At 45.7% G+C, this 27,105-nt stretch overlaps 3 protein-coding genes across 10 annotated transcripts in view; all 3 read left to right on the top strand.

Moving 5' to 3' along the window:
• Positions 1-11,054, top strand: part of LOC110500746 (TBC1 domain family member 14) — a 59,791-nt gene extending 48,737 nt beyond the window's left edge. For 4 of the 8 annotated variants that reach the window (XM_036958249.1, XM_036958250.1, XM_036958251.1 and 1 more), the window contains 5 exons: positions 3,252-3,323; positions 6,265-6,393; positions 9,060-9,169; positions 9,926-10,184; positions 10,447-11,052. In XM_036958249.1, the coding sequence (XP_036814144.1) occupies positions 3,252-3,323; positions 6,265-6,393; positions 9,060-9,169; positions 9,926-10,184; positions 10,447-10,503 (627 nt within the window). In that variant the 3' untranslated portion in view covers positions 10,504-11,052. Of the gene's footprint in view, positions 1-3,251; positions 3,324-6,264; positions 6,394-9,059; positions 9,170-9,925; positions 10,185-10,446 lie in introns of all 8 variants that reach the window. The other 4 variants (XM_036958248.1, XM_036958246.1, XM_036958247.1 and 1 more) reach the window with 2 other exon arrangements.
• Positions 11,055-14,211: 3,157 nt separating this feature from the next.
• On the top strand, positions 14,212-17,793 carry ccl36.1 (chemokine (C-C motif) ligand 36, duplicate 1). Its single transcript, XM_036958243.1, has 3 exons — positions 14,212-14,359; positions 15,319-15,430; positions 15,510-17,793. The coding sequence occupies exons 1-3, from the start codon at positions 14,290-14,292 to the stop codon at positions 15,601-15,603; spliced, it is 276 nt and encodes a 91-aa protein (XP_036814138.1). The 5' UTR covers positions 14,212-14,289; the 3' UTR covers positions 15,604-17,793.
• A 3,131-nt stretch (positions 17,794-20,924) lies between these two features.
• LOC110500745 (chemokine (C-C motif) ligand 36, duplicate 1) lies at positions 20,925-23,158 on the top strand. The gene is made up of 3 exons (XM_021578272.2): positions 20,925-21,073; positions 22,027-22,138; positions 22,242-23,158. The coding sequence occupies exons 1-3, from the start codon at positions 21,004-21,006 to the stop codon at positions 22,333-22,335; spliced, it is 276 nt and encodes a 91-aa protein (XP_021433947.2). The 5' UTR covers positions 20,925-21,003; the 3' UTR covers positions 22,336-23,158.
• The last annotated feature ends 3,947 nt before the right edge of the window (positions 23,159-27,105 follow it).

Raw genomic sequence — 27,105 nt, 5'->3', positions numbered from 1 at the left:
CACCCTCCGATCCAACAGATATCAGACGTGCTCAATGGGATTGTGATCCGGGCTCTTTGCTGGCCATGGCAGAACACTGACATTCTTATCTTTTAGGAAATCACACACAGAACGAGCAGTATGGCTGGTGGCATTGTCATGCTGGAGGGTCATGTCAGGATGAGCCTGCAAGAAGGGTACCACATGAGGGAGGAGGATGTCTTCCTTGTAACGCACAGCGTTGAGATTGCCTGCAAGCTCTGTCCGATGATGCTGTGACACATCGCCCCAGATCATGACGGACCCTCCACTTCCAAATCGATCGGCTCCAGAGTACATGCCTCAGTGTAACGCTCATTTCTTCGACGATAAACGCAATTCCGACTATCACCCCTGGTGAGACAAACTCTCGACTCGTCAGTGAAGAGCACTTTTTGCCAGTCCTGTCTGGTCCTGCGACGTTGTTGCCGGTGATGTCTGGTGAGGACCTGCCTTACAACAGACCTACAAGCCCTCAGTCCAGCCTCTCTCAGCCTATTGCGGACAGTCTGAGCACTGATGGAGGGATTGTGTGTTCCTGGTGTAACTTGGGCAGTTGTTATTGACATCCTGTACCTGTCCCGCAGGTGTGATGTTCGGATGTACCGATCCCGTGCAGGTGTTGTTACACGTGGTCTGCCACTGCGAGGATGATCAGCTGTTCAGGTTATGTCCATATAAGACGCATTTTACTGTGGATATAGATACTTTTGTACCTGTTTCCTCCAGCATCTTCACAAGTTCCTTTGCTGTTGTTCTTGGATTGATTTGCACTTTTCGCACCAAAGTACGTTCATCTCTAGAAGACAGAACGTGTCCCCTTCCTGAGCGGTATGACGGCTGCATGGTCCCATGGTGTTTATACTTGCTTACTATTGTTTGTACAGATGAACGTGGTACCTTCAGGCGTTTGGAAATTGCTCCCAAGGATGAACCAGGCTTGTGGGGGTCTACAATTTTTTTTCTGAGGTCTTGGCTGACTTCTTTTGATTTTCCCATGATGTCAAGGAAAGAGGCACTGAGTTTGAAGGGAGTCCTTGAAATACATCCACAGGTACACCTCCAATTGACTCAAATTATGTCAATTATCCTATCAGAAGCTTCTAAAGCCATTACATCATTTTCTGGAATTTTCCAAGCTGTTTAAAGGCACAGTCAACCTAGTGTATGTATATTTCTGACCCTCTGGAATTGTGATACAGTGAAATAATCTGTTTGTAAACAATTGTTGGGAAAATTACTTGTATCATGCACAAAGTAGATGTTCTAACCAACTGGCCAAATCTATAGTTTGTTAACAAGACATTTGTGGAGTGGTTGAAAAACAAATTTTAATGACTCCAACATAAGTGTATGTAAACTTCTGACTTCAACTGCATCTTTGAAAGACAGGGTCCTGAAAAAGGGATGTTTCTTTTGTGTGTGTGTGTGTGTGTGTGTGTGTGTATATACACTGCTCAAAAAAAATAAAGGGAACACTTAAACAACACAATCTAACTCCAAGTCAATTACACTTCTGTGAAATCAAACTGTCCACTTAGGAAGCAACACTGATTGACAATTTCACATGCTGTTGTGCAAATGGAATAGACAACAGGTGGAAATTATAGGCAATTAGCAAGACACCCCCAATAAAGGAGTGGTTCTACAGGTGGTGACCACAGACCACTTCTCAGTTCCTATGCTTCCTGGCTGATGTTTTGGTCACTTTTGAATGCTGACGGTGCTTTCACTCTAGTGGTAGCATGAGACGGAGTCTACAACCCACACAAGTGGCTCAGGTAGTGCAGCTCATCCAGGATGGCACATCAATGCGAGCTGTGGCAAGAAGGTTTTCTGTCTGTCAGCGTAGTGTCCAGAGCATTGAGGCGCTACCAGGAGACAGGCCAGTACACCAGGAGACGTGGAGGAGGCCGTAGGAGGGAAACAACCCAGCAGCAGGACCGCTACCTGCGCCTTTGTGCAAGGAGGAGCACTGCCAGAGCCCTGCAAAATGACCTCTAGCAGGCCACAAATGTGCATGTGTCTGCTCAAACGGTCAGAAACAGACTCCATGAGGGTGGTATGAGGGCCCGACGTCCACAGGTGGGGGTTGTGCTTACAGCCCAACACCGTGCAGGACGTTTGGCATTTGCCAGAGAACACCAAGATTGGCAAATTCGCCACTGGCACCCTGTGCTCTTCACAGATGAAAGCAGGTTCACACTGAGCATGTGACAGACGTGACTGGAGTCTGGAGACGCCGTGGAGAATGTTCTGCTGCCTGCAACATCCTCCAGCATGACCGGTTTTGGCGGTGGGTCAGTCATGGTGTGGGGTGGCATTTCTTTGGGGGGCTGCACAGCCCTCCATGTGCTCGCCAGAGGTAGCCTGACTGCCATTAGGTACTGAGATGAGATCCTCAAACCCCTTGTGAGACCATATGCTGGTGCGGTTGGCCCTGGGTTCCTCCTAATGCAAGACAATGCTAGACCTCATGTGGCTGGAGTGTGTCAGCAGTTCCTGCAAGAGGAAGGCATTGATGCTATGGACTGGCCCGCCCGTTCCCCAGACCTGAATCCAATTGAGCACCTCTGGGACATCATGTCTCGCTCCATCCACCAACGCCACGTTGCACCACAGACTGTCCAGGAGTTGGCGGATGCTTTAGTCCAGGTCTGGGAGGAGATCCCTCAGGAGACCATCCGCCACCTCATCAGGAGCATGCCCAGGCATTGTAGGGAGGTCATACAGGCACGTGGAGGCCACACACACTACTGAGCCTCATTTTGACTTGTTTTAAGGACATCGCATCAAAGTTGGATCAGCCTGTAGGGTGGTTTTCCACTTTAATTTTGAGTGCTACTCCAAATCCAGACCTCCATGGGTTGATACATTTGATTTCCATTGATACTTTTTGTGTGATTTTGTTGTCAACACATTCAACTATGTAAAGAAAAAAGTATTTAATAAGAATATTTCATTCATTCAGATCTAGGATGTGTTATTTTAGTGTTCCCTTTATTTTTTTGAGCAGTGTGTGTATGTATATATATGCACGTGTCTTTTCCTACTTGCACTGACTTTGCTGATAGCTATTTAGAGGGAACATGTACTTTTTATGACTTATATGTGGTTGTCTCACCTAGCTGTCTTAAGATGCACCAACTGTAAGTGGCTCTGGATAAGAACGTCTGCTAAATGACTCAAATGTATGTGTTGTAATAGTTAAAATATGACCTGTGTTTCGACAGGGAGGTCCGTACTACGACGTGCTGCACAGCATTCTAGGAGCATACACCTGCTATAGGCCAGATGTGGGCTACGTAAGTAGTAGCACACACACACACACAGACACGTATGTTCCTACTTCATAACATAAGCTCACACACTTGATGATGCATTCCTCGTCGGCCTTCGTGTGTATCTGTATAGTGTATCAGTGGTAATGGCCCTGAATAGTGATGTATATTGGAGCTTTTCTTTGGAAGCACAAGGGTCCTGAAGGCCGAATGATGACCGTTTTATCAGAAACCATTGCTTCTCTCTGTCCTATGGTGGAAGGTGATAGAAACACATTGGACCTTAAGCTATAAACGGACTGGCTCGGAGTCCTACGTTAGCCTACGGGTAAGTTCCAAATGGTGCCCTATTCCCTAGACGGTGCACTACTTTCAGCTAGAGCCATATGGGTACTGGTCAAAGTAGTGCACTATCTAGGGAATAGCATGCCATTTGGGACACTACTCTATGTAAACAGCCAGTATGTGTAGTGTGAGAGAGACGAGCAGCAGGCCTCCATAGAGAGGGAGACACGAGCGGCAGGCCTCCATAGAGAGACGGGGAGAGGCAGGCCTCCATAGAGAGACGGGGAGAGGCAGGCCTCCATAGAGAGACGGGGAGAGGCAGGCCTCCATAGAGAGACGGGGAGAGGCAGGCCTCCATAGAGAGACGGGGAGCGGCAGGCCTCCATAGAGAGAGAGACGGGCGGCAGGCCACCGGGGAGGGGGGGAGAGACGGGCGGCAGGCCTCCGTAGAAAGGGAGAGTTGGGCGGCAGGCCACCGGGGAGGGGGGGAGAGACAAGCGGCAGGCCTCCATAGAGAGAGAGACGGGCGGCAGGCCACCGGGGAGGGGGGGAGAGACGGGCGGCAGGCCTCCGTAGAGAGGGAAAGTTGGGCGGCAGGCCACCGGGGAGGGGGGGAGAGACAAGCGGCAGGCCTCCATAGAGACACGGGAGGCAAGCCTCCATTACTCCATCAGGATGACTCATACATTTGACCACCCCACCTGGCACTTTCGCTGGTGTGTGTGTGGGTGTTTGTGGGTGTTTGTGTGTGGGTGTTTGTGGGTGTTTGTGTGCTTACTTCTGTGTATTCCAATGCAGCACTGACGTAACCAGTTTTCTCTTTTGATTCCATTCGTCATCATTCTCTCTGAACCTTGAACACAGTAGAACTACTGCATTACTAAGATCCACTTTGGCTGGTTTGATTATTATCTTTGAGTCTGATGAAATGAGTTTCCAGGATGTGGTGTCAGTGTGCTCTGCTGGAGATATACTGTGGCTTTTACACCTCCACCTCACCACAGCCATGCTGAGAAACAGCCCACAGTGTGTTTATGGAGAAATGTCTCCACTTCCTGGACTAACCTTATGTCAATATGACTGTCTCCAAGGAATACTGAAAGATGGAGAATTTAAGTTAAAGGTAGACTGAGAAATGATGTTGCAGCAGGAAGCACCACAGATATTGAGCGCGATGCATGACTTTGCACTCTAAAAGTCACAGAGTATTCTAATGTGTACACAGGTGTGCTTCACCCTGCTACAACGTGGTAGCTACCGACCAAAACAGTTTAGCCTCGTGCTTCACACTGCTACAACGTGGTAGCTACCGACCAAAACAGTTTAGCCTCGTGCTTCACCCTCCTAAAACGTGGTAGCTACCGACCAAAACAGTTTAGCCTCGTGCTTCACCCTGCTACAACGTGGTAGCTACCGACCAAAACAGTTTAGCCTCGTGCTTCACCCTGCTACAACGTGGTAGCTACCGACCAAAACAGTTTAGCCTCGTGCTTCACCCTGCTACAACGTGGTAGCTACCCGACCAAAACAGTTTAGCCTCGTGCTTCAACGCTCTTAGTAGTTATGGGAATTGACCCAAAGCTGCTGTTTACGTTGCATCTACATCATCTCGCGGAGTCTACCTTTTTAAGTGTTCTGATAGAAAACAAAATTCCCTTTGCATTAGTACTCGTCCTTGTAGCACCAGCCAGTAACCAGTAAATGCCCTCCAACACCACCCCACTACTAATAATAAACCTCACTCACTCTCTCTCCTCCCTCTGTGTTCACAGTACTGACATGCAGTTGATCAACATGGCTAGGGTACTGTAGTAGGAGTCAACGCGGCCAGGGTACCGTAGCTGGAGTCAACGCGGCCAGGGTACCGTAGCAGGAGTCAACGCGGCTAGGGTACCGCAGCAGGAGTCAACGCGGCTAGGGTACCGCAGCAGGAGTCAACGCGGCTAGGGTACCGCAGCAGGAGTCAACGCGGCTAGGGTACCGCAGCAGGAGTCAACGCGGCTAGGGTACCGCAGCAGGAGTCAACGCGGCTAGGGTACCGCAGCAGGAGTCAACGCGGCTAGGGTACCGCAGCAGGAGTCAACGCGGCTAGGGTACCGCAGCAGGAGTCAACGCGGCTAGGGTACCGCAGCAGGAGTCAACGCGGCTAGGGTACCGCAGCAGGAGTCAACGCGGCTAGGGTACCGCAGCAGGAGTCAACGCGGCTAGGGTACCGCAGCAGGAGTCAACGCGGCTAGGGTACCGCAGCAGGAGTCAACGCGGCTAGGGTACCGCAGCAGGAGTCAACGCGGCTAGGGTACCGCAGCAGGAGTCAACGCGGCTAGGGTACCGCAGCAGGAGTCAACGCGGCTAGGGTACCGCAGCAGGAGTCAACGCGGCTAGGGTACCGCAGCAGGAGTCAACGCGGCTAGGGTACCGCAGCAGGAGTCAACGCGGCTAGGGTACCGCAGCAGGAGTCAACGCGGCTAGGGTACCGCAGCAGGAGTCAACGCGGCTAGGGTACCGCAGCAGGAGTCAACGCGGCTAGGGTACCGCAGCAGGAGTCAACGCGGCTAGGGTACCGCAGCAGGAGTCAACGCGGCTAGGGTACCGCAGCAGGAGTCAACGCGGCCAGGGTACCGCAGCAGGAAACAGTTAACATCACTACTTTCATAGTTAACATCAGTCCCGGTGTGTTCAGGTTCAGGGTATGTCATTCATCGCGGCGGTGCTGATCCTCAACCTGGACACTGCAGACGCCTTCATAGCTTTCTCCAACCTCCTGAACAAGCCCTGTCAGATGGCCTTCTTCAGAGTGGACCACAGCCTTGTGAGTACAGTGCAGACAGACACACACACACACACACACGCACAGACACAGACAGACAAATAGTTATTTGTGTTTGTGCTGGAATAAAAGCCTGCACAACCTGTTAGCAGAGATTTGCACAATACACCACTGCACTCATAGCACTTAGCACCCTGTTCACAACTGTAACCATGTGTTATGTTGCTACAACATCTGACTGGTGGTGTCATAGTGATGTGGTCTATATATCTGGCTGATAGTGGTGTCAGGGCGATGTGGTCTATATATCTGGCTGATAGTGGTGTCAGGGCGGTGTGGTCTATATATCAGGCTGATAGTGGTGTCAGGTCGGTGTGGTCTATATATCTGGCTGATAGTGGTGTCAGGGCGGTGTGGTCTATATATCTGGATGATAGTGGTGTCAGGGCGGTGTGGTCTATATATCTGGCTGACAGTGGTCTATATATCTGGCTGACAGTGGTCTATATATCTGGCTGATAGTGGTCTATATATCTGGCTGATAGTGGTGTCAGGGCGATGTGGTCTATATATCTGACTGATAGTGGTGTCAGGGCGATGTGGTCTATATATCTGGCTGATAGTGGTGTCAGGGCGATGTGGTCTATATATCTGGCTGATAGTGGTGTCAGGGCAATGTGGTCTATATATCTGGCTGATAGTGGTATCAGGGCGATGTGGTCTATATATCTGGCTGATAGTGGTGTCAGGGCGGTGTGGTCTATATATCTGGCTGATAGTGGTGTATATATCTGGCTGATAGTGGTGTCAGGGCGATGTGGTCTATATCTGGCTGATAGTGGTCTATATATCTGGCTGATAGTGGTGTCAGGGTGATGTGGTCTATATCTGGCTGATAGTGGTCTATATATCTGGCTGATAGTGGTGTCAGGGTGATGTGGTCTATATATCTGGCTGATAGTGGTGTCAGGGCGATGTGGTCTATATATCTGGCTGATAGTGGTCTATATATCTGGCTGATAGTGGTGTCAGGGCGATGTGGTCTATATATCTGGCTGATAGTGGTGTCAGGGCGATGTGGTCTATATATCTGGCTGATAGTGGTGTCAGGGCGATGTGGTCTATATATCTGGCTGATAGTGGTCTATATATCTGGCTGATAGTGGTGTCAGGGCGATGTGGTCTATATATCTGGCTGATAGTGGTGTCAGGGCGATGTGGTCTATATATCTGGCTGATAGTGGTCTATATATCTGGCTGATAGTGGTGTCAGGGTGATGTGGTCTATATATCTGGCTGATAGTGGTGTCAGGGTGATAGTGGTCTATATATCTGGCTGATAGTGGTGTCAGGGCGATGTGGTCTATATATCTGGCTGATAGTGGTCGATATATCTGGCTGATAGTGGTGTCAGGGCGATGTGGTCTATATGTCTGGCTGATAGTGGTCGATATATCTGGCTGATAGTGGTGTCAGGGCGATGTGGTCTATATATCTGGCTGATAGTGGTGTCAGGGCGATGTGGTCTATATATCTGGCTGATAGTGGTCTATATCTGGCTGATAGTGGTGTCAGGGCGATGTGGTCTATATATCTGGCTGATAGTGGTGTCAGGGCGATGTGGTCTATATATCTGGCTGATAGTGGTCGATATATCTGGCTGATAGTGGTGTCAGGGCGATGTGGTCTATATATCTGGCTGATAGTGGTCGATATATCTGGCTGATAGTGGTGTCAGGGCGATGTGGTCTATATATCTGGCTGATAGTTGTGTCAGGGTGATAGTGGTCTATATATCTGGCTGATAGTGGTGTCAGGGTGATGTGGTCTATATATCTGGCTGATAGTGGTCGATATATCTGGCTGATAGTGGTGTCAGGGCGATGTGGTCTATATATCTGGCTGATAGTGGTGTCAGGGCGATGTGGTCTATATATCTGGCTGATAGTGGTCGATATATCTGGCTGATAGTGGTGTCAGGGCGATGTGGTCTATATATCTGGCTGATAGTGGTCGATATATCTGGCTGATAGTGGTGTCAGGGCGATGTGGTCTATATATCTGGCTGATAGTGGTGTCAGGGCGATGTGGTCTATATATCTGGCTGATAGTGGTCGATATATCTGGCTGATAGTGGTGTCAGGGCGATGTGGTCTATATATCTGGCTGATAGTGGTCGATATATCTGGCTGATAGTGGTGTCAGGGCGATGTGGTCTGTATATCTGGCTGATAGTGGTGTCAGGGCGATGTGGTCTGTATCTGACTGATAGTGGTGTCAGGGCGATGTGGTCTATATCTGGCTGATAGTGGTGTCAGGGCGATGTGGTCTATATATCTGGCTGATAGTGGTCGATATATCTGGCTGATAGTGGTGTCAGGGCGATGTGGTCTATATATCTGACTGATAGTGGTGTCAGGGCGATGTGGTCTATATATCTGGCTGATAGTGGTCTATATATCTGACTGATAGTGGTGTCAGGGCGGTGTGGTCTATATATCTGACTGATAGTGGTGTCAGGGCGGTGTGGTCTATATATCTGGCTGATAGTGGTGTCAGGGCGGTGTGGTCTATATATCTGGCTGATAGTGGCGTCAGGGCGATGTGGTCTATATATCTGGCTGATAGTGGTCTATATATCTGACTGATAGTGGTGTCAGGGCGGTGTGGTCTGTATCTGACTCCGTTGTTTCTTCTTCTCTCCTCAGATGTTGACCTACTTTGCTGCTTTTGAAGTGTTCTTTGATGAAAACCTCCCGAAGCTGTTTGCACATTTCAAGGAAAACAAATTGACCCCCGATATTTATTTAATCGACTGGTGAGCCTCCCTCTCTTTCTCCCTCTTTCTCTCCCTCTCTCAATTGTTTTTCTCAGGTAACTAATGGGTATAGACTGAATGAAATCAAAGATCTGGTACCAATTACGAACGTGAAAAACAATATGATTACAATATTGACACTTTGTAGGTGCTTTTCTTCCTGTTGTATTTGTGCTCTTTAGATTGTTGCCGCTTTTACTGAGAAGACAGGATGTGTAAGTGGGTTGTATAGATGGTCACCTCGACCCCCCCCCCCTACTCTCACCACAGCGCAGTGAAGAGCGCCCTGTTTTCACACATCAGTTATTTATACACGGATGGAGAGATGAGGGGAGGTGGAAGTCAAGATAGCAGCCCTGCACATCAGAAATATCATAATCTAGTGACCTCATATACAAACTAAAGTTTCCCAGGAGACAGTTTCAGTTACTTTGGAAATGTGCTGATTCCTTTAGTCTGTTTCTCAGACCAGACTCTATGGCTCGTTGTTAAGTGTTTTGCATATAACTCTGTGCTTATCTGTGTATGCTCTGTGTGTTTGTCTCCGTGGACTACGCACGTCCATGAATGTGTGAAAATAACACCAGGCGTCTGTCATCTCCCAAACATTTGGATCCTTTGTACCTCAATGTTTCAGTATGGAAAGTTGTATCCAAATGAAGATTTTTTTTTTTGTGTGTCTCCTCACACTCACTCACTCACTCACTCACTCACTCACTCACTCTCTCACTCTCTCACTCACTCATATTCCTGTAGGATCTTCACCCTGTACAGTAAGTCACTGCCATTGGACCTGGCATGTCGGGTGTGGGATGTGTTCTGTCGTGACGGAGATGAGTTCCTGTTCCGGGTGGCCCTGGGAATCCTGCGCCTGTACGAGGACGTGTTGACCCGCATGGACTTCATCCACAACGCCCAGTTCCTCACCCGCTTACCCGACCACATCCCCCCCGACCAGCTGTTCTCGCACATCCACGCTGTCCACATGACCAGCAAGAACAGGAAATGGGCACAGGTGAGATGACAGACTGTTTAGATGTAACTGCCCCCCCCCCCCCCCCCTCCCCCAAAGTCAACTGACATCACTTTTTGGAAAACAGACATTTCTTCAGTTCGAGGGAAAGAGAGTTGGCATCAGTGGTTTTTCAACTTAAGTCTCAAGGCTCAAGTGATGGAACTACTAGAATCTTGGCCTGGTCCTTTGTGTACAGTATAACTATATAACTCCAATGATGATCATGCTGTGTTTCATACCATGGCCCCTTGTTTCTCCTCAGGTTCTTCAGGCCTTACAGAAGGAGCAGGAGTGGATCAGTCCAGTTCTAAAGCGCTGAGTACAATGGTCCTCCAGGAGCAAAACAACAGACTGTAGCTCATTCTCTAACACAGTACTCTACCTGACCCCGTGAAACACTGGACCCTAGCCCAGGTCAGGCTGTGTGAAGGAGCTGCCCTCCCTGGGATGGAGCCTACCCCAGGCTCAGAGCACTCTGGGCTGGGGACAACCAGCCACTGTGGTCCCCCTAGATGTGAATCATGGAGCAGAGACCCTGGAGGTCTGGAACAGACTGGGGTGAGGGGTGACTAGGCCTTATTATACATGCTGTGCCCCCTGTCCCAGAATTAAACCAGGCAGAAAGATGCTCTCAAATGTACTGTATTCTGCCACATGTCTATAGCAGGGATACTAGTTACCCAACTAGACCTCCTCTCTTTCTCACTCCTCTTTTTCTCTTCATAACTTTCCCACAATTTTCTCTCTCTCTCTCTTCTACCTCTCTCTCTGTCTCTTCTACCTCTCTCTCTGTCTCTTCTACCTCTCTCTCTCTCTTCTACACCTCTCTCTCTATCTCTCTTCTACACCTCTCTCTCTCTCTCTCTTCTACCTCTCTCTCTGTCTCTTCTACCTCTCTCTCTCTCTCTCTCTCTTCTACACCTCTCTCTCTCTCTCTTCTACCTCTCTCTCTCTCTTCTACCTCTCTCTCTCTCTCTCTCTTCTACCTCTCTCTCTCTCTCTCTTCTACCTCTCTCTCTCTCTCTCTCTTCTCTCTCTCTCTCTCTCTCTCTCTTCTATCTCTCTCTCTCTCTCTCTTCTACCTCTACTCCAAGGCTCTGTTGTTGTTGGTCATTCCTGCAAGTCAGCTGCGATTTTTATCATGAGCCTGTTTTGTTTTGTTTGGACTGATGTGGTTTCCGTGTGCTTCTAATTAGTTTGCCGTATAGTTGGTTCCCTTTGTTTGTCATTTGTTTCTGTACCATCCAATGAAGGAAAGGCTCCCAGGGAGAAGACGTGGGCGTTTGTTGATTTGGGGAGAATGGTTCATTGACTTAAAAGGAGGGGGGTAGTCAATAAATGTGTATTCTTATGAAGATTCAACTGAAATACAACAGATGTATTTTTTGCGTGTTGTGCCGTTAAAGGTTCACTTTTTAAAATAAATGTTTTACAAACCCTCTTCAAGGAGGAAATAAGCTGCCTGAAAAAAAGGAATGAAGTGATATTTAATGTCTTATACATCCCCAAAGGTGGTTAAAGTGGAACAGCAAAGGTAGATTAGGAGGATCAATATACTACAGTATATCACCTGCCTCCTTTTTTCCTGTTTTCTGCACATTTCATTTTTCATGGTAACGAATTTCTGTTGTCTTTGTTTCTCATTTAAGTGTCATCTCTTAACATGGAGACAATCTCTTGATTTGTTGTTTTGTTATAATGAAGAAAAAAAGTTAGGCTAACACAACAAACCTCACTGGTATCGTCTCATTTGATATTATCCACTTCAGTCACCCCCACCCCCCCCAAACCATTTGTACCCGTTTGATTGAGAAGCTGCTTAGAAGACTCCAGAAAGGAAAACAGATTGTTGATGATTTCATTGTCCCTTCTATCAATAATGAGGCATTGCTGGTATCCCTGTTGTCCTCAGAATGCCCTTTCCCTATTGGATATGCTCACTCAGTAAGTGCTGTAACCCAATCAGAGGCTGTCATACTTCATGGTGATGAGCAGAGTGTAGCTCAGAGGTGTTACTCTTTTCTCCCATAATGCTTTTATTAATGTAGATAAAGGACCTGAGTCATGTTTGCTCTGGTTTTCATGTTTCTGAACACACCAGCCTTGGTTTAGATGTGTGAGCTCAATGGGAGAGTGTCGTTCAGAAAGAGGCTTTGGTTTGGTGTTCAGTTCACAGATTCTACTACTTCTTTCATGTCTGCCGGCCACCACCACCTGCCAAAAAGAGACCTCCTCAGTAGATGGTTCTGAATGTGATGCTCGTTTCAAATGCAGATACCGTACTAAACCCTTCATACTCCAGAGCCCCCAAGCATTTAGTAACCCCTCTGGCTGTTTGGCACACATCAAAGTTCACGCTGAGAAGTGTGCAGTATTCAGGAAGCCGTAGCAACAGGATGTCAGACAATACCCCTTGTCTTTTCACCTCCTCACCCCCCTGTGCACGTAGTCATTCTGATCACGCTATGAAGACCGATGCACTCCTTCCCCTTGCTCTGCCTATGTGGTGAATACCACAGTACTGCATTCTGCACAATCATCTTCTTTTTGTTTATCACCATCTGCAGTTTCACACCGGTGGTTTTTTTGGCTTGTTGAGTACATTCTCTCACTATATTGGTGTCCCTCACATCTGATTGAGGACCGTGCGTGTGTGTGACGTCCCCTGTTAGTGACTGTGTGAATGTTACAGGGTTGAGGAATGTGTGTCCGACATGGCCTTACCCAGCCACAATAATCAATCAGTAAGAACTACAGGAAGTAGACTCACCCCTTTAATCACAGAAGTGCGCCCTGGGAAGTATAAATTACTGTATGTCATTGGTCTCCTGTTGTAGATCCATTTTAAATACAGAAATGAAAGACCTCACCGTTAAATGTAATAATGAAGACCATATGATATGTACTCTTTCCACGTTACCTGATTTTCTTTTAGGCTTTGCTTTGTATTGTCAGCTTGATTTGTCTCTCTGTGTGACATTTCCAAGTAACCCTTTTTGGTTGTAGAGAACTGGAGTGGGACATGGGTGGGAGGGCATCAGGGTCGAAACTGGAAATGGGTCTCACTTGAAGTGTACACTGAGTATACCAAACATTAGGAACACCTTCCTAAAAAATTGAATTGCACCCCTTTTGACCTCAGAACAGCCACAATTTTGTTATGGGTGTCGAAAGCGTGATGCTGGCTCATGTTGACTACAATGCTTCCCACAGTATTTTCAAGTTGTCTGGATGTCCTTTGGGTGGTGGACCATTCTTGATACACACTGTTGAGCGTGATAAACCCAGCAGTTTTGCAGTTCTTGACACAAAGTGGTGTGCCTGGCACTTACTACCATACCCCTTCAAGGGCACTTACTACCATACCCCTTCAAGGGCACTTAAATATTTTGTCTTGCCCATTCACCCTCTGAATGGCACACAGACACAATCCATGTCTCGATTGTCTCAAGGCTTTAAAATCCTTTTTTAACCCGTCTCCTCCCCTTCATCTACACTGATTTGAAGTGGATTTAACAAGCGACATCAATAAGGGATCATAGCTTTGACCTGGTCAGTCTCATGGAAGGAGCAGGTGTTCTTAATGTTTTGTGTACTCGGTGTGTAGCTACTGTTTTATTAAATAAAGATGTGTACAACCCGATGAACAGTGTGAGCGCATCTTTATCTGTTCGACTTCTCAATTGTTTTTCCATAGTTGCAGAACAAATAATTTTCCAGGAAATAAATTCCAAGAAGAGGGAGTAGGGGGTCAATAACGTCAGACATTTATGTTTCACACTGATGCTTAGTTTTTAGTTACTGCGTGCTACAAAGACCTGTGCAAGCTGTGGTGGGCTAACCCCACGTGCATTTCCTGTGAACACCCCGCTATTGCTCAGGTTTTTTTATTCTTCTCTACTTTTGAGATGAAGTGGAAACTTTTGTCACCTACACACTCTGCTCTCCCCCCCCCCCCCCCCCCCCCCTCTCCCCACCGAAACCACACACCTCCCTCCCCTCCTCTGATCATAAAGGACTATACACTCTGTCCTGAGTTTAGAACCCTTTACAGTTGCAGAGGTGTTAACACTGTTGGTCATCCTCTGCTCATCGTCAACCAATCATGCGGTCTGCTCTGATCCTTCTGCTGTGCGTCCTGGGAGCAGCCCTGTGGTCCGGCGCGTTGGCCAACAGTAAGTTATCCCTGCTTCGGAATCGATTCATAACTACTATCGATCCTTCTCTTCAGAAAATTGTCTTAATATTGAGTGTTACGTATTTACGTTTGAGTCATTAAGGCAGACGCTCTTATCCAGAGGGACTTACAGGAGTAATTAGGGTTAAGGATGTATGGAAGAGATACGGGGCTGTACTTAAGTGTGCTGATCTAGGATCAGTTCCCCCCATTGTTTATGCAATCTTATTCATTGTGATCTAAAAAGCAAAACTGCTCCTAGATCAGCACTCCTACTCTGAATTGTTGCATTGTGACCTCAAATGAAAGGTTCCATGTTTCATTTCTGACTTATAGACAGGTTGGTTGTTTAGCAACACAACCGACATGTGCACAACAATGGGGTAAAACAGCTGGGGTTCGCTTAGGTTGTTGACATGTAAATTATATTTAGTCTCCAATGTTTATTAAATCAAGTGAAACAATGTATTTTTTTTTTAAATGCATTGGTACACTTATTGGTTAGCTAGCTAGCTAGATGGTTTTTGCCATATTAGCAAAGACGTGACATCAGTCAAGAACAATATATTAAGATTGACTGAAACAAGCCACTTACGAAACCCCACATGGCTGCTTGTTGCCATCTGACCACCAGAATCCTAACGCACAGCCTTTGGCCCCTTTGGAGAGCGGGCATTGTTCTCCTGACGACGTCAGCTAACCCGTCTGTAGCACAGGAGGCTGCTGAGGGAAGGACGGCTCATAACAAAGACTGGAACGGAGCAGATGGAATGGCATCAAACACCTGGAAACCATGGAAACCATGTGTTTGATGTACTGTATTAGATGCCATTCCCCCGATTCCGCTCCAGCCATTACCACGAGTCCGTCCTCCCTAGTTAAGGTGCCACCAACCTCCTGTGGTCTATAGTGTGTCAGAAAAATGATAGAACAATTACAGATTGTCTCTTTATACAGATGCAAATCTTCCTGAAGAATGCTGTTTCAAGTATTACAACAGAAAAATCCCCAGACAACTCATCAGGGAATATGAAATGACAAGATCTGACTGCTCTAAGAGGGGAGTCATGTAAGTACAGTATTACACTCACTCACTCACTCACTCACTCACAGGGATGTTTACTCGGATATTGTCTGCTCTCTTCCAGCTTGTTCACAAAAAAGAACTTCCGCTTCTGTGCCAATCCAGAAGACCCTACGGTTGAGAAGATCATGAAGTCCATCGACGAGAGTAAATTCTAGGAACCACTTCCCAGGAAGAAGGCTAAAGTCTAAACAGTCAACTCCTGCTCCTAGTTCCTTTTCAGCTCTGCGTAAAATAATTGTTTTGTTTTTTACATGTAGTGACAAAGTGTCAATTGATATGCTAGCAATCATGGTGATAATTTAGTAAATGTGTAACACGTGTATCAGATATAATGATCATGTTATGAACATGAAATGCATTTTATCACTCAACCAAAGGGTTTACTGATAAAAAGGACTCATTTCAGTCAGAAAGGAGTTGGAGCACTTCACAAAAAAAGGCCGAGAGGAATTTCTTACTTGGATGAGTACAGGTGACTGACGTTTTCCTCAGAGTTACCTGACAATTTCACTTAACTCCTATTTATAGCATACCATGAAAATACAAATCAGGTCAATGGAAAATAGTGGCACTAAGTAATAACAGTAATAATAAAACAAATATGGTGTCTTGTTGTTGACCAATGTGTCATATAAAAATCAATGATCTACCTTGGGGGTATTTGAGTGTCGGTGGAAAGAGTGGCACAAGAGACCCCAAAAATCAAGGCAACTACATTCAGAAAAACCCATTTTTTTTTTACACTGTTGTCTCTCAATAGGTAACTAGGCTATAAATAGGTAATAGTTAAGTGCAATGGTCAGGTCACTCTGAGTAAGAGGTCAGCTTGACGTCAGTCACCTTTACTCATCCTGAACAACAGATTAAAGTGAGCAAATAATAAATTAATCTCTGCCTCTTTTTTTTTTTTTGAGTTTTCCAAATGTTTTCTGCCTCAAATGAGTCCTTTTGGAACTTTTTCTTGGTAAGCCTTTTAAAAAAAATGTTATTCATCATTGTCAATCTTCCCTTCTCCCTTTGTGTTTGCTATAGCGCAGAAGCCTTCCTGATCTCTTATCTATACTTCTCCCTTTGTGTTGTGCTGTAGCGCAGAAGCCTTCCTGATCTCTTATCAATACTTCTCCCTTTGTGTTGTGCTGTAGCGCTGAAGCCTTCCTGATCTCTCATCTATACTTCTCCCTTTGTGTTGTGCTGTAGCGCAGAAGCCTTCCTGATCTCTCATCTATACTTCTCCCTTTGTGTTGTGCTGTAGCGCTGAAGCCTTCCTGATCTCTCATCTATACTTCTCCCTTTGTGTTGTGCTGTAGCGCTGAAGCCTTCCTGATCTCTTATCAATACTTCTCCCTTTGTGTTTGCTGTAGCGCAGAAGCCTTCCTGATCTCTTATCTTCCCTTCTCCCTTTGTGTTTGCTGTAGCGCAGAAGCCTTCCTTATCTCTTATCAATACTTCTCCCTTTGTGTTGTGCTGTAGCGCAGAAGCCTTCCTGATCTCTTATCTATACTTCTCCCTTTGTGTTGTGCTGTAGCGCAGAAGCCTTCCTGATCTCTTATCAATACTTCTCCCTTTGTGTTGTGCTGTAGCGCAGAAGCCTTCCTGATCTCTTATCTATACTTCTCCCTTTGTGTTGTGCTGTAGCGCAGAAGCCTTCCTGATCTCTTATCAATACTTCTCCCTTTGTGTTGTGCTGTAGCGCAGAAGCCTTCCTGATCTCTTATCTTCCCTTCTCCCTTTGTGTTTGCTGTAGCGCAGAAGCCTTCCTTATCTCTTATCAATACTTCTCCCTTTGTGTTGTGCTGTAGCGCAGAAGCCTTCCTGATCTCTTATCAATACTTCTCCCTTTGTGTTGTGCTGTAGCGCAGAAGCCTTCCTGATCTCTTATCAATACTTCTCCCTTTGTGTTGTGCTGTAGCGCAGAAGCCTTCCTGATCTCTTTTCTTCCCTTCTCCCTTTGTGTTTGCTGTAGCGCAGAAGCCTTCCTGATCTCTTATCAATACTTCTCCCTTTGTGTTGTGCTGTAGCGCTGAAGCCTTCCTGATCTCTTATCTTCCCTTCTCCCTTTGTGTTTGCTGTAGCGCAGAAGCCTTCCTGATCTCTTATCAATACTTCTCCCTTTGTGTTGTGCTGTAGCGCTGAAGCCTTCCTGATCTCTTATCAATACTTCTCCCTTTGTGTTTGCTGTAGCGCAGAAGCCTTCCTGATCTCTTATCAATACTTCTCCCTTTGTGTTGTGCTGTAGCGCTGAAGCCTTCCTGATCTCTTATCAATACTTCATCCCTTGTTTAGAAGCTGTAATACGGCATGTACTGGCTGTTTTTGTCTGGAACAATAAAATAATAGCACTTTTACAGGCGTGTTTTTTTATACAGTCTGCTATGTTCAATTTGGACGGACACAGGCGGCTAAGTTATGTTAGTTCTCTTTCTCTTGTTTATATCCACCATTAGTATGTCATCTGAAGTATCTGCGAAGTCCCGCCGTGTTTAGTTAGGTCCTACCACACATATAAAGACAATAAACCCACAGTAGGCTTTTTAGCTGGACCCTTCGATCATTAAGTGTGAGGAGCGTGACTACAGCAGTGTGTATACGAAGGATGTCATGAGACACTTTGCAATACACACCAAGGATAAGTATGTACACACACACAAACAGGATGTCATCAGACACTTTGCAATACACACCAAGGACAAGTATTTAGACAGAGAGAATGTGAACCGATACTCTGCAGTCCACAAGCAGGACCAGTGTGTTCTCTCCTTCCACCATGTGGGTCATTCCCCTGTGATCTCCATATAAAACACAGTACCAGACCTACAGTCATTTGTCGGGGTGTGTGTATTTTACTTGACTATTTTATATTTCTGACAACTTTTATTCCGCTACATTCCTAAAGAAAATTAATGTACTTTTTTACTCCGTGCATTTTCAGTGACCCAAAAGTACTCGTTACATTTTGAATGCTTAGCAGGACAGGAAAATGGTCCAGTCACGCACCTATCAAGAGAACACACCTGGTCATCCCTACTGCCTCTGATCTGGTGGACTCACTAAACAGAGAACATACCTGGTCATCCCTACTGCCTCTGATCTGGTGGACTCACTAAACAGAGAACATACCTGGTCATCCCTACTGCCTCTGATCTGGTGGACTCACTAAACAGAGAACATACCTGGTCATCCCTACTGCCTCTGATCTGGTGGACTCACTAAACAGAGAACATACCTGGTCATCCATACTGCCTCTGATCTGGTGGACTCACTAAACAGAGAACATACCTGGTCATCCATACTGCTTCTGATCTGGAGGACTCACTAAACAGAGAACATCCCTGGTCATCCCTACTGCCTCTGATCTGGAGGACTCACTAAACAGAGAACATCCCTGGTCATCCCTACTGCCTCTGATCTGGTGGACTCACTAAACAGAGAACATACCTGGTCATCCCTACTGCCTCTGATCTGGTGGACTCACTAAACAGAGAACATACCTGGTCATCCCTGCTGCCTCTGATCTGGTGGACTCACTAAACAGAGAACATACCTGGTCATCCCTACTGCCTCTGATCTGGTGGACTCACTAAACAGAGAACATCCCTGGTCATCCCTACTGCCTCTGATCTGGTGGACTCACTAAACAGAGAACATCCCTGGTCATCCCTACTGCCTCTGATCTGGTGGACTCACTAAACAGAGAACATACCTGGTCATCCCTGCTGCCTCTGATCTGGTGGACTCACTAAACAGAGAACATACCTGGTCATCCCTACTGCCTCTGATCTGGTGGAATCACTAAACAGAGAACATCCTTGGTCATCCCTACTGCCTCTGATCTGGTGGACTCACTAAACAGAGAACCATACCTGGTCATCCCTACTGCCTCTGATCTGGTGGACTCACTAAACAGAGAACCATACCTGGTCATCCCTACTGCCTCTGATCTGGTGGACTCACTAAACAGAGAACATACCTGGTCATCCCTACTGCCTCTGATCTGGTGGACTCACTAAACAGAGAACATACCTGGTCATCCCTACTGCCTCTGATCTGGTGGACTCACTAAACAGAGAACATACCTGGTCATCCCTACTGCCTCTGATCTGGTGGACTCACTAAACAGAGAACATACCTGGTCATCCCTACTGCCTCTGATCTGGTGGACTCACTAAACAGAGAACATACCTGGTCATCCCTACTGCCTCTGATCTGGTGGACTCACTAAACAGAGAACATACCTGGTCATCCCTATTGCCTCTGATCTGGTGGACTCACTAAACAGAGAACATACCTGGTCATCCCTACTGCCTCTGATCTGGTGGACTCACTAAACAGAGAACATACCTGGTCATCCCTACTGCCTCTGATCTGGTGGACTCACTAAACAGAGAACATACCTGGTCATCCCTGCTGCCTCTGATCTGGTGGACTCACTAAACAGAGAACATACCTGGTCATCCCTACTGCCTCTGATCTGGTGGACTCACTAAACAGAGAACATCCTTGGTCATCCCTACTGCCTCTGATCTGGTGGACTCACTAAACAGAGAACATACCTGGTCATCTCTACTGCCTCTGATCTGGTGGACTCACTAAACAGAGAACATCCTTGGTCATCCCTACTGCCTCTGATCTGGTGGACTCACTAAACAGAGAACATACCTGGTCATCCCTATTGCCTCTGATCTGGTGGACTCACTAAACAGAGAACACACCTGGTCATCCCTACTGCCTCTGATCTGGTGGACTCACTAAACAGAGAACATACCTGGTCATCCCTACTGCCTCTGATCTGGTGGACTCACTAAACAGAGAACATACCTGGTCATCCCTACTGCCTCTGATCTGGTGGACTCACTTAAATATTTTGTCTTGCCCATTCACCCTCTGAATGGCACACATACACAATACATGTCTCAAGGCTTTAAAATCCTTCTCTAACCCGTCTCCTCCCCTTCATCTACACTGATTTGAAGTGGATTTAACAAGTGACATCAACAAGGGATCATAGCTTTGACCTGGTCAGTCTCATGGAAGGAGCAGGTGTTCTTAATGTTTTGTTTACTCTGTGTGTAGCTACTGTTTTATTAAATAAAGATGTGTACATGTACAACCTGATGAACAGTGTGAGCGCATCTTTATCTGTTCGACTTCTCAATTGTTTTTCCATAGTTGCAGAACAAATAATTTTCCAGGAAATAAATTCCAAGAAGAGGGAGTAGGGGTTCAATAACGTCAGACATTTATGTTTCACACTGATGCTTAGTTTTTAGTTACTGCGTGCAAGCTGTGGTGGGCTAACCCCACGTGCATTTCCTGTGAACACCCCGCTATTGCTCAGGTTTTTTTATTCTTCTCTACTTTTGAGATGAAGTGGAAACTTTTGTCACCTACACACTCTGCTCTCCCCCCCCCCCCCCCCCCTCTCCCCACCGAAACCACACACCTCCCTCCCCTCCTCTGATCATAAAGGACTATACACTCTGTCCTGAGTTTAGAACCCTTTACAGTTGCAGAGGTGTTAACACTGTTGGTCATCCTCTGCTCATCGTCAACCAATCATGCGGTCTGCTCTGATCCTTCTGCTGTGCGTCCTGGGAGCAGCCCTGTGGTCCGGCGCGTTGGCCAACAGTAAGTTATCCCTGCTTCGGAATCGATTCATAACTACTATCGATCCTTCTCTTCAGAAAATTGTCTTAATATTGAGTGTTACGTATTTACGTTTGAGTCATTAAGGCAGACGCTCTTATCCAGAGGGACTTACAGGAGTAATTAGGGTTAAGGATGTATGGAAGAGATATGGGGCTGTACTTAAGTGTGCTGATCTAGGATCAGTTCCCCCCCCCTTGTTTATGCAATCTTATTCATTGTGATCTAAAAAGCAAAACTGCTCCTAGATCAGCACTCCTACTCTGAATTGTTGCATTGTGACCTCAAATGAAAGGTTCCATGTTTAATTTCTGACTTATAGACAGGTTGGTTGTTTAGCAACACAACCGACATGTGCACAACAATGGGGTAAAACAGCTGGGGTTCGCTTAGGTTGTTGACATGTAAATTATATTTAGTCTCCAATGTTTATTAAATCAAGTGAAACAATGTATTTGTTTTTAAAATGCATTGGTACACTTATTGGTTAGCTAGCTAGCTAGATGGTTTTTGCCATTTGTGGCAAAGACGTGAAATCAGTCAAGAACAATATATTAAGATTGACTGAAACAAGCCACTTACGAAACCCCACATGGCTGCTTGTTGCCATCTGACCACCAGAATCCTAACGCACAGCCTTTGGCCCCTTTGGAGAGCGGGCATTGTTCTCCTGACGACGTCAGCTAACCCGTCTGTAGCACAGGAGGCTGCTGAGGGAAGGACGGCTCATAACAAAGACTGGAACGGAGCAGATGGAATGGCATCAAACACCTGGAAACCATGTGTTTGATGTACTGTATTAGATGCCATTCCCCCGATTCCGCTCCAGCCATTACCACGAGTCCGTCCTCCCTAGTTAAGGTGCCACCAACCTCCTGTGGTCTATAGTGTGTCAGAAAAATGATAGAACAATTACAGATTGTCTCTTTATACAGATGCAAATCTTCCTGAAGAATGCTGTTTCAAGTATTACAACAGAAAAATCCCCAGACAACTCATCAGGGAATATGAAATGACAAGATCTGACTGCTCTAAGAGGGGAGTCATGTAAGTATAGTATTACACTCACTCACTCACTCACTCACTCACTCACTCACTCACTCACACACACACAGGGATGTTTACTCGGATATTGTCTGCTCTCTTCCAGCTTGTTCACAAAAAATAACTTCCGCTTCTGTGCCAATCCAGAAGACCCTACGGTTGAGAAGATCATGAAGTCCATCGACGAGAGTAAATTCTAGGAACCACTTCCCAGGAAGAAGGCTAAAGTCTAAACAGTCAACTCCTGCTCCTAGTTCCTTTTCAGCTCTGCGTAAAATAACTGTTTTGTTTTTTTACATGTAGTGACAAAGTGTCAATTGATATGCTAGCAATCATGGTGATAATTTAGTAAATGTGTAACACGTGTATCAGATATAATGATCATGTTATGAACATGAAATGCATTTTATCACTCAACCAAAGGGTTTACTGATAAAAAGGACTCATTTGAGTCAGAAAGGAGTTGGAGCACTTCACAAAAAAAGGCCGAGAGGAATTTCTTACTTGGATGAGTACAGGTGACTGACGTTTTCCTCAGAGTTACCTGACAATTTCACTTAACTCCTATTTATAGCATACCATGAAAATAAAAATCAGGTCAATGGAAAATAGTGGCACTAAGTAATAACAGTAATAATAAAACAAATATGGTGTCTTGTTGTTGACCAATGTGTCATATAAAAATCAATGATCTACCTTGGGGGTATTTGAGTGTCGGTGGAAAGAGTGGCACAAGAGACCCCAAAAATCAAGGCAACTACATTTAGAAATACCCATTTTTTTTTTACACTGTTGTCTCTCAATAGGTGACTAGGCTATAAATAGGTAATAGTTAAGTGCAATGGTCAGGTCACTCTGAGTAAGAGGTCAGCTTGACGTCAGTCACCTGTACTCATCCTGAACAACAGATTAAAGTGAGCAAATAATAAATTAATCTCTGCCTCTTTTTTTTTTTTTTTGAGTTTTCCAAATGTTTTCTGCCTCAAATGAGTCCTTTTGGAACTTTTTCTTGGTAAGCCTTTTTTTAAAAATTTTATTCATCATTGTCAATCTTCCCTTCTCCCTTTGTGTTTGCTGTAGCGCAGAAGCCTTCCTGATCTCTTATCTATACTTCTCCCTTTGTGTTGTGCTGTAGCGCAGAAGCCTTCCTGATCTCTTATCAATACTTCTCCCTTTGTGTTGTGCTGTAGCGCAGAAGCCTTCCTGATCTCTTATCTATACTTCTCCCTTTGTGTTGTGCTGTAGCGCTGAAGCCTTCCTGATCTCTTATCTTCCCTTCTCCCTTTGTGTTTGCTGTAGCGCAGAAGCCTTCCTGATCTCTTATCTATACTTCTCCCTTTGTGTTGTGCTGTAGCGCTGAAGCCTTCCTGATCTCTCATCTATACTTCTCCCTTTGTGTTGTGCTGTAGCGCTGAAGCCTTCCTGATCTCTTATCAATACTTCTCCCTTTGTGTTTGCTGTAGCGCAGAAGCCTTCCTGATCTCTTATCAATACTTCTCCCTTTGTGTTGTGCTGTAGCGCAGAAGCCTTCCTGATCTCTTATCTATACTTCTCCCTTTGTGTTTGCTGTAGCGCAGAAGCCTTCCTGATCTCTTATCTATACTTCTCCCTTTGTGTTGTGCTGTAGCGCAGAAGCCTTCCTGATCTCTTATCTATACTTCTCCCTTTGTGTTTGCTGTAGTGCAGAAGCCTTCCTGATCTCTCATCTATACTTCTCCCTTTGTGTTGTGCTTTAGCGCAGAAGCCTTCCTGATCTCTCATCTATACTTCTCCCTTTGTGTTGTGCTTTAGCGCAGAAGCCTTCCTGATCTCTCATCTATACTTCTCCCTTTGTGTTTGCTGTAGCGCAGAAGCCTTCCTGATCTCTTATCTATACTTCTCCCTTTGTGTTGTGCTGTAGCGCTGAAGCCTTCCTGATCTCTTATCAATACTTCATCCCTTGGTTAGAAGCTGTCATTTTCTTCTATCACAAACATTTATCATGCATAAATAATACGGTATGTACTGGCTGTCTTTTGTCTGGAACAATAAAATAATAGCACTTTTACAGGCGTGTTTTTTATACAGTCTGCTATGTTCAATTTGGACGGACACAGGCGGCTAAGTTATGTTAGTTCTCTTTCTCTTGTTTATATCCACCATTAGTATGTCATCTGAAGTATCTGCGAAGTCCCGCCGTGTTTGGTTAGGTCCTACCACACATATAAAGACAAACCCACAGTAGGCTTTTTAGCTGGACCCTTCGATCATTAAGTGTGAGGAGCGTGACTACAGCAGTGTGTATACGAAGGATGTCATGAGACACTTTGCAATACACACCAAGGATAAGTATGTACACACACACAAACAGGATGTCATCAGACACTTTGCAATACACACCAAGGACAAGTATTTAGACAGAGAGAATGTGAACCGATACTCTGCAGTCCACAAGCAGGACCAGTGTGTTCTCTCCTTCCACCATGTGGGTCATTCCCCTGTGATCTCCATATAAAACACAGTACCAGACCTACAGTCATTTGTCGGGGTGTGTGTATTTTACTTGACTATTTTATATTTCTGACAACTCTTATTTCGCTACATTCCTAAAGAAAATTAATGTACTTTTTTACTCCGTGCATTTTCAGTGACCCAAAAGTACTCGTTACATTTTGAATGCTTAGCAGGACAGGAAAATGGTCCAGTCACGCACCTATCAAGAGAACACACCTGGTCATCCCTACTGCCTCTGATCTGGTGGACTCACTAAACAGAGAACATACCTGGTCATCCCTACTGCCTCTGATCTGGTGGACTCACTAAACAGAGAACACACCTGGTCATCCCTACTGCCTCTGATCTGGTGGACTCACTAAACAGAGAACATACCTGGTCATCCCTACTGCCTCTGATCTGGTGGACTCACTAAACAGAGAACATACCTGATCATCTCTACTGCCTCTGATCTGGTGGACTCACTAAACAGAGAACCATACCTGGTCATCCCTACTGCCTCTGATCTGGTGGACTCACTAAACAGAGAACCATACCTGGTCATCCCTACTGCCTCTGATCTGGTGGACTCACTAAACAGAGAACATACCTGGTCATCCCTGCTGCCTCTGATCTGGTGGACTCACTAAACAGAGAACATACCTGGTCATCCCTACTGCCTCTGATCTGGTGGACTCACTAAACAGAGAACATCCTTGGTCATCCCTACTGCCTCTGATCTGGTGGACTCACTAAACAGAGAACATACCTGGTCATCTCTACTGCCTCTGATCTGGTGGACTCACTAAACAGAGAACATCCTTGGTCATCCCTACTGCCTCTGATCTGGTGGACTCACTAAACAGAGAACATACCTGGTCATCCCTACTGCCTCTGATCTGGTGGACTCACTAAACAGAGAACACACCTGGTCATCCCTACTGCCTCTGATCTGGTGGACTCACTAAACAGAGAACACACCTGGTCATCCCTACTGCCTCTGATCTGGTGGACTCACTAAACAGAGAACACACCTGGTCATCCCTACTGCCTCTGATCTGGTGGACTCACTAAACAGAGAACATACCTGGTCATCCCTACTGCCTCTGATCTGGTGGACTCACTAAACAGAGAACATACCTGGTCATCCCTACTGCCTCTGATCTGGTGGACTCACTAAACAGAGAACATACCTGGTCATCCCTACTGCCTCTGATCTGGTGGACTCACTAAACAGAGAACATACCTGGTCATCCCTACTGCTTCTGATCTGGTGGACTCACTAAACAGAGAACATACCTGGTCATAGTGTTGTGGTGTCTCTCTTTATGTAGTGTTGTAGTATCTCTCTTTATGTAGTGTTGTGTTGTCTCTATGTTGTGTGGTCTCTCTTTATGTAGTGTTGTGTTGTCTCTATATTGTGGTGTCTCTCTTTATGTAGTGTTGTGTTGTCTCTATGTTGTGGTGTCTCTCTTTATGTAGTGTTGTAGTGTCTCTCTATGTAGTGTTGTGGTGTCTCTCTTTATGTAGTGTTGTGGTCTCTCTTTATGTAGTGGTGTCTCTCTTTATGTAGTGTTGTGGTGTCTCTCTTTATGTAGTGTTGTGGTGTCTCTCTTTATGTAGTGTTGTCTCTCTTTATGTAGTGTTGTCTCTCTTTATGTAGTGTTGTGTTGTCTCTATGTTGTGTGGTCTCTTTATGTAGTGTTGTGTTGTCTCTCTTTATGTAGTGTTGTGTTGTCTCTCTTTATGTAGTGTTGTCTCTATGCAGTGTTGTGGTGTCTCTCTTTATGTAGTGTTGTGGTGTCTCTCTTTATGTAGTGTTGTCTCTCTTTATGTAGTGTTGTCTCTCTTTATGTAGTGTTGTGTTGTCTCTATGTTGTGTGGTCTCTTTATGTAGTGTTGTGTTGTCTCTCTTTATGTAGTGTTGTGGTGTCTCTATGTTGTGGTGTCTCTCTTTATGTAGTGTTGTGTTGTCTCTATGTTGTGTGGTCTCTCTTTATGTAGTGTTGTAGTGTCTCTCTTTATGTAGTGTTGTGGTGTCTCTATGTTGTGTTGTCTCTCTTTATGTAGTGTTGTGGTGTCTCTATGTTGTGTTGTCTCTCTTTATGTAGTGTTGTGGTGTCTCTATGTTGTGGTGTCTCTCTTTATGTAGTGTTGTGTTGTCTCTATGTTGTGTGGTCTCTCTTTATGTAGTGTTGTGGTGTCTCTATGTTGTGGTGTCTCTCTTTATGTAGTGTTGTGTTGTCTCTATGTTGTGGTGTCTCTCTTTATGTAGTGTTGTGGTGTCTCTATGTTGTGGTGTCTCTCTTTATGTAGTGTTGTGTTGTCTCTATGTTGTGGTGTCTCTCTTTATGTAGTGTTGTGTTGTCTCTATGTTGTGTGGTCTCTTTATGTAGTGTTGTAGTGTCTCTCTTTATGTAGTGTTGTGGTGTCTCTCTTTATGTAGTGTTGTAGTGTCTCTCTTTATGTAGTGTTGTGGTGTCTCTCTTTATGTAGTG

This window comes from Oncorhynchus mykiss, chromosome 21 (genome assembly GCF_013265735.2).
Source record: "Oncorhynchus mykiss isolate Arlee chromosome 21, USDA_OmykA_1.1, whole genome shotgun sequence".
Taxonomy (NCBI): Eukaryota; Metazoa; Chordata; class Actinopteri; order Salmoniformes; family Salmonidae; genus Oncorhynchus; species Oncorhynchus mykiss.
Note: the sequence above shows the minus strand (reverse complement) of the source record. Positions and strands in the feature narration are given on the sequence as shown.

Bases quoted from the DNA above. Each gene is read 5' to 3' on its own strand.
- ccl36.1 (XM_036958243.1), top strand. From the start codon at position 14,290: ATGCGGTCTGCTCTGATCCTTCTGCTGTGCGTCCTGGGAGCAGCCCTG. The intron at 14,360-15,318 runs GTAAGTTATCCC...CTCTTTATACAG, and splicing joins GTCCGGCGCGTTGGCCAACA to ATGCAAATCTTCCTGAAGAA. The intron at 15,431-15,509 runs GTAAGTACAGTA...GCTCTCTTCCAG, and splicing joins TGCTCTAAGAGGGGAGTCAT to CTTGTTCACAAAAAAGAACT.
- LOC110500745 (XM_021578272.2), top strand. From the start codon at position 21,004: ATGCGGTCTGCTCTGATCCTTCTGCTGTGCGTCCTGGGAGCAGCCCTG. The intron at 21,074-22,026 runs GTAAGTTATCCC...CTCTTTATACAG, and splicing joins GTCCGGCGCGTTGGCCAACA to ATGCAAATCTTCCTGAAGAA. The intron at 22,139-22,241 runs GTAAGTATAGTA...GCTCTCTTCCAG, and splicing joins TGCTCTAAGAGGGGAGTCAT to CTTGTTCACAAAAAATAACT.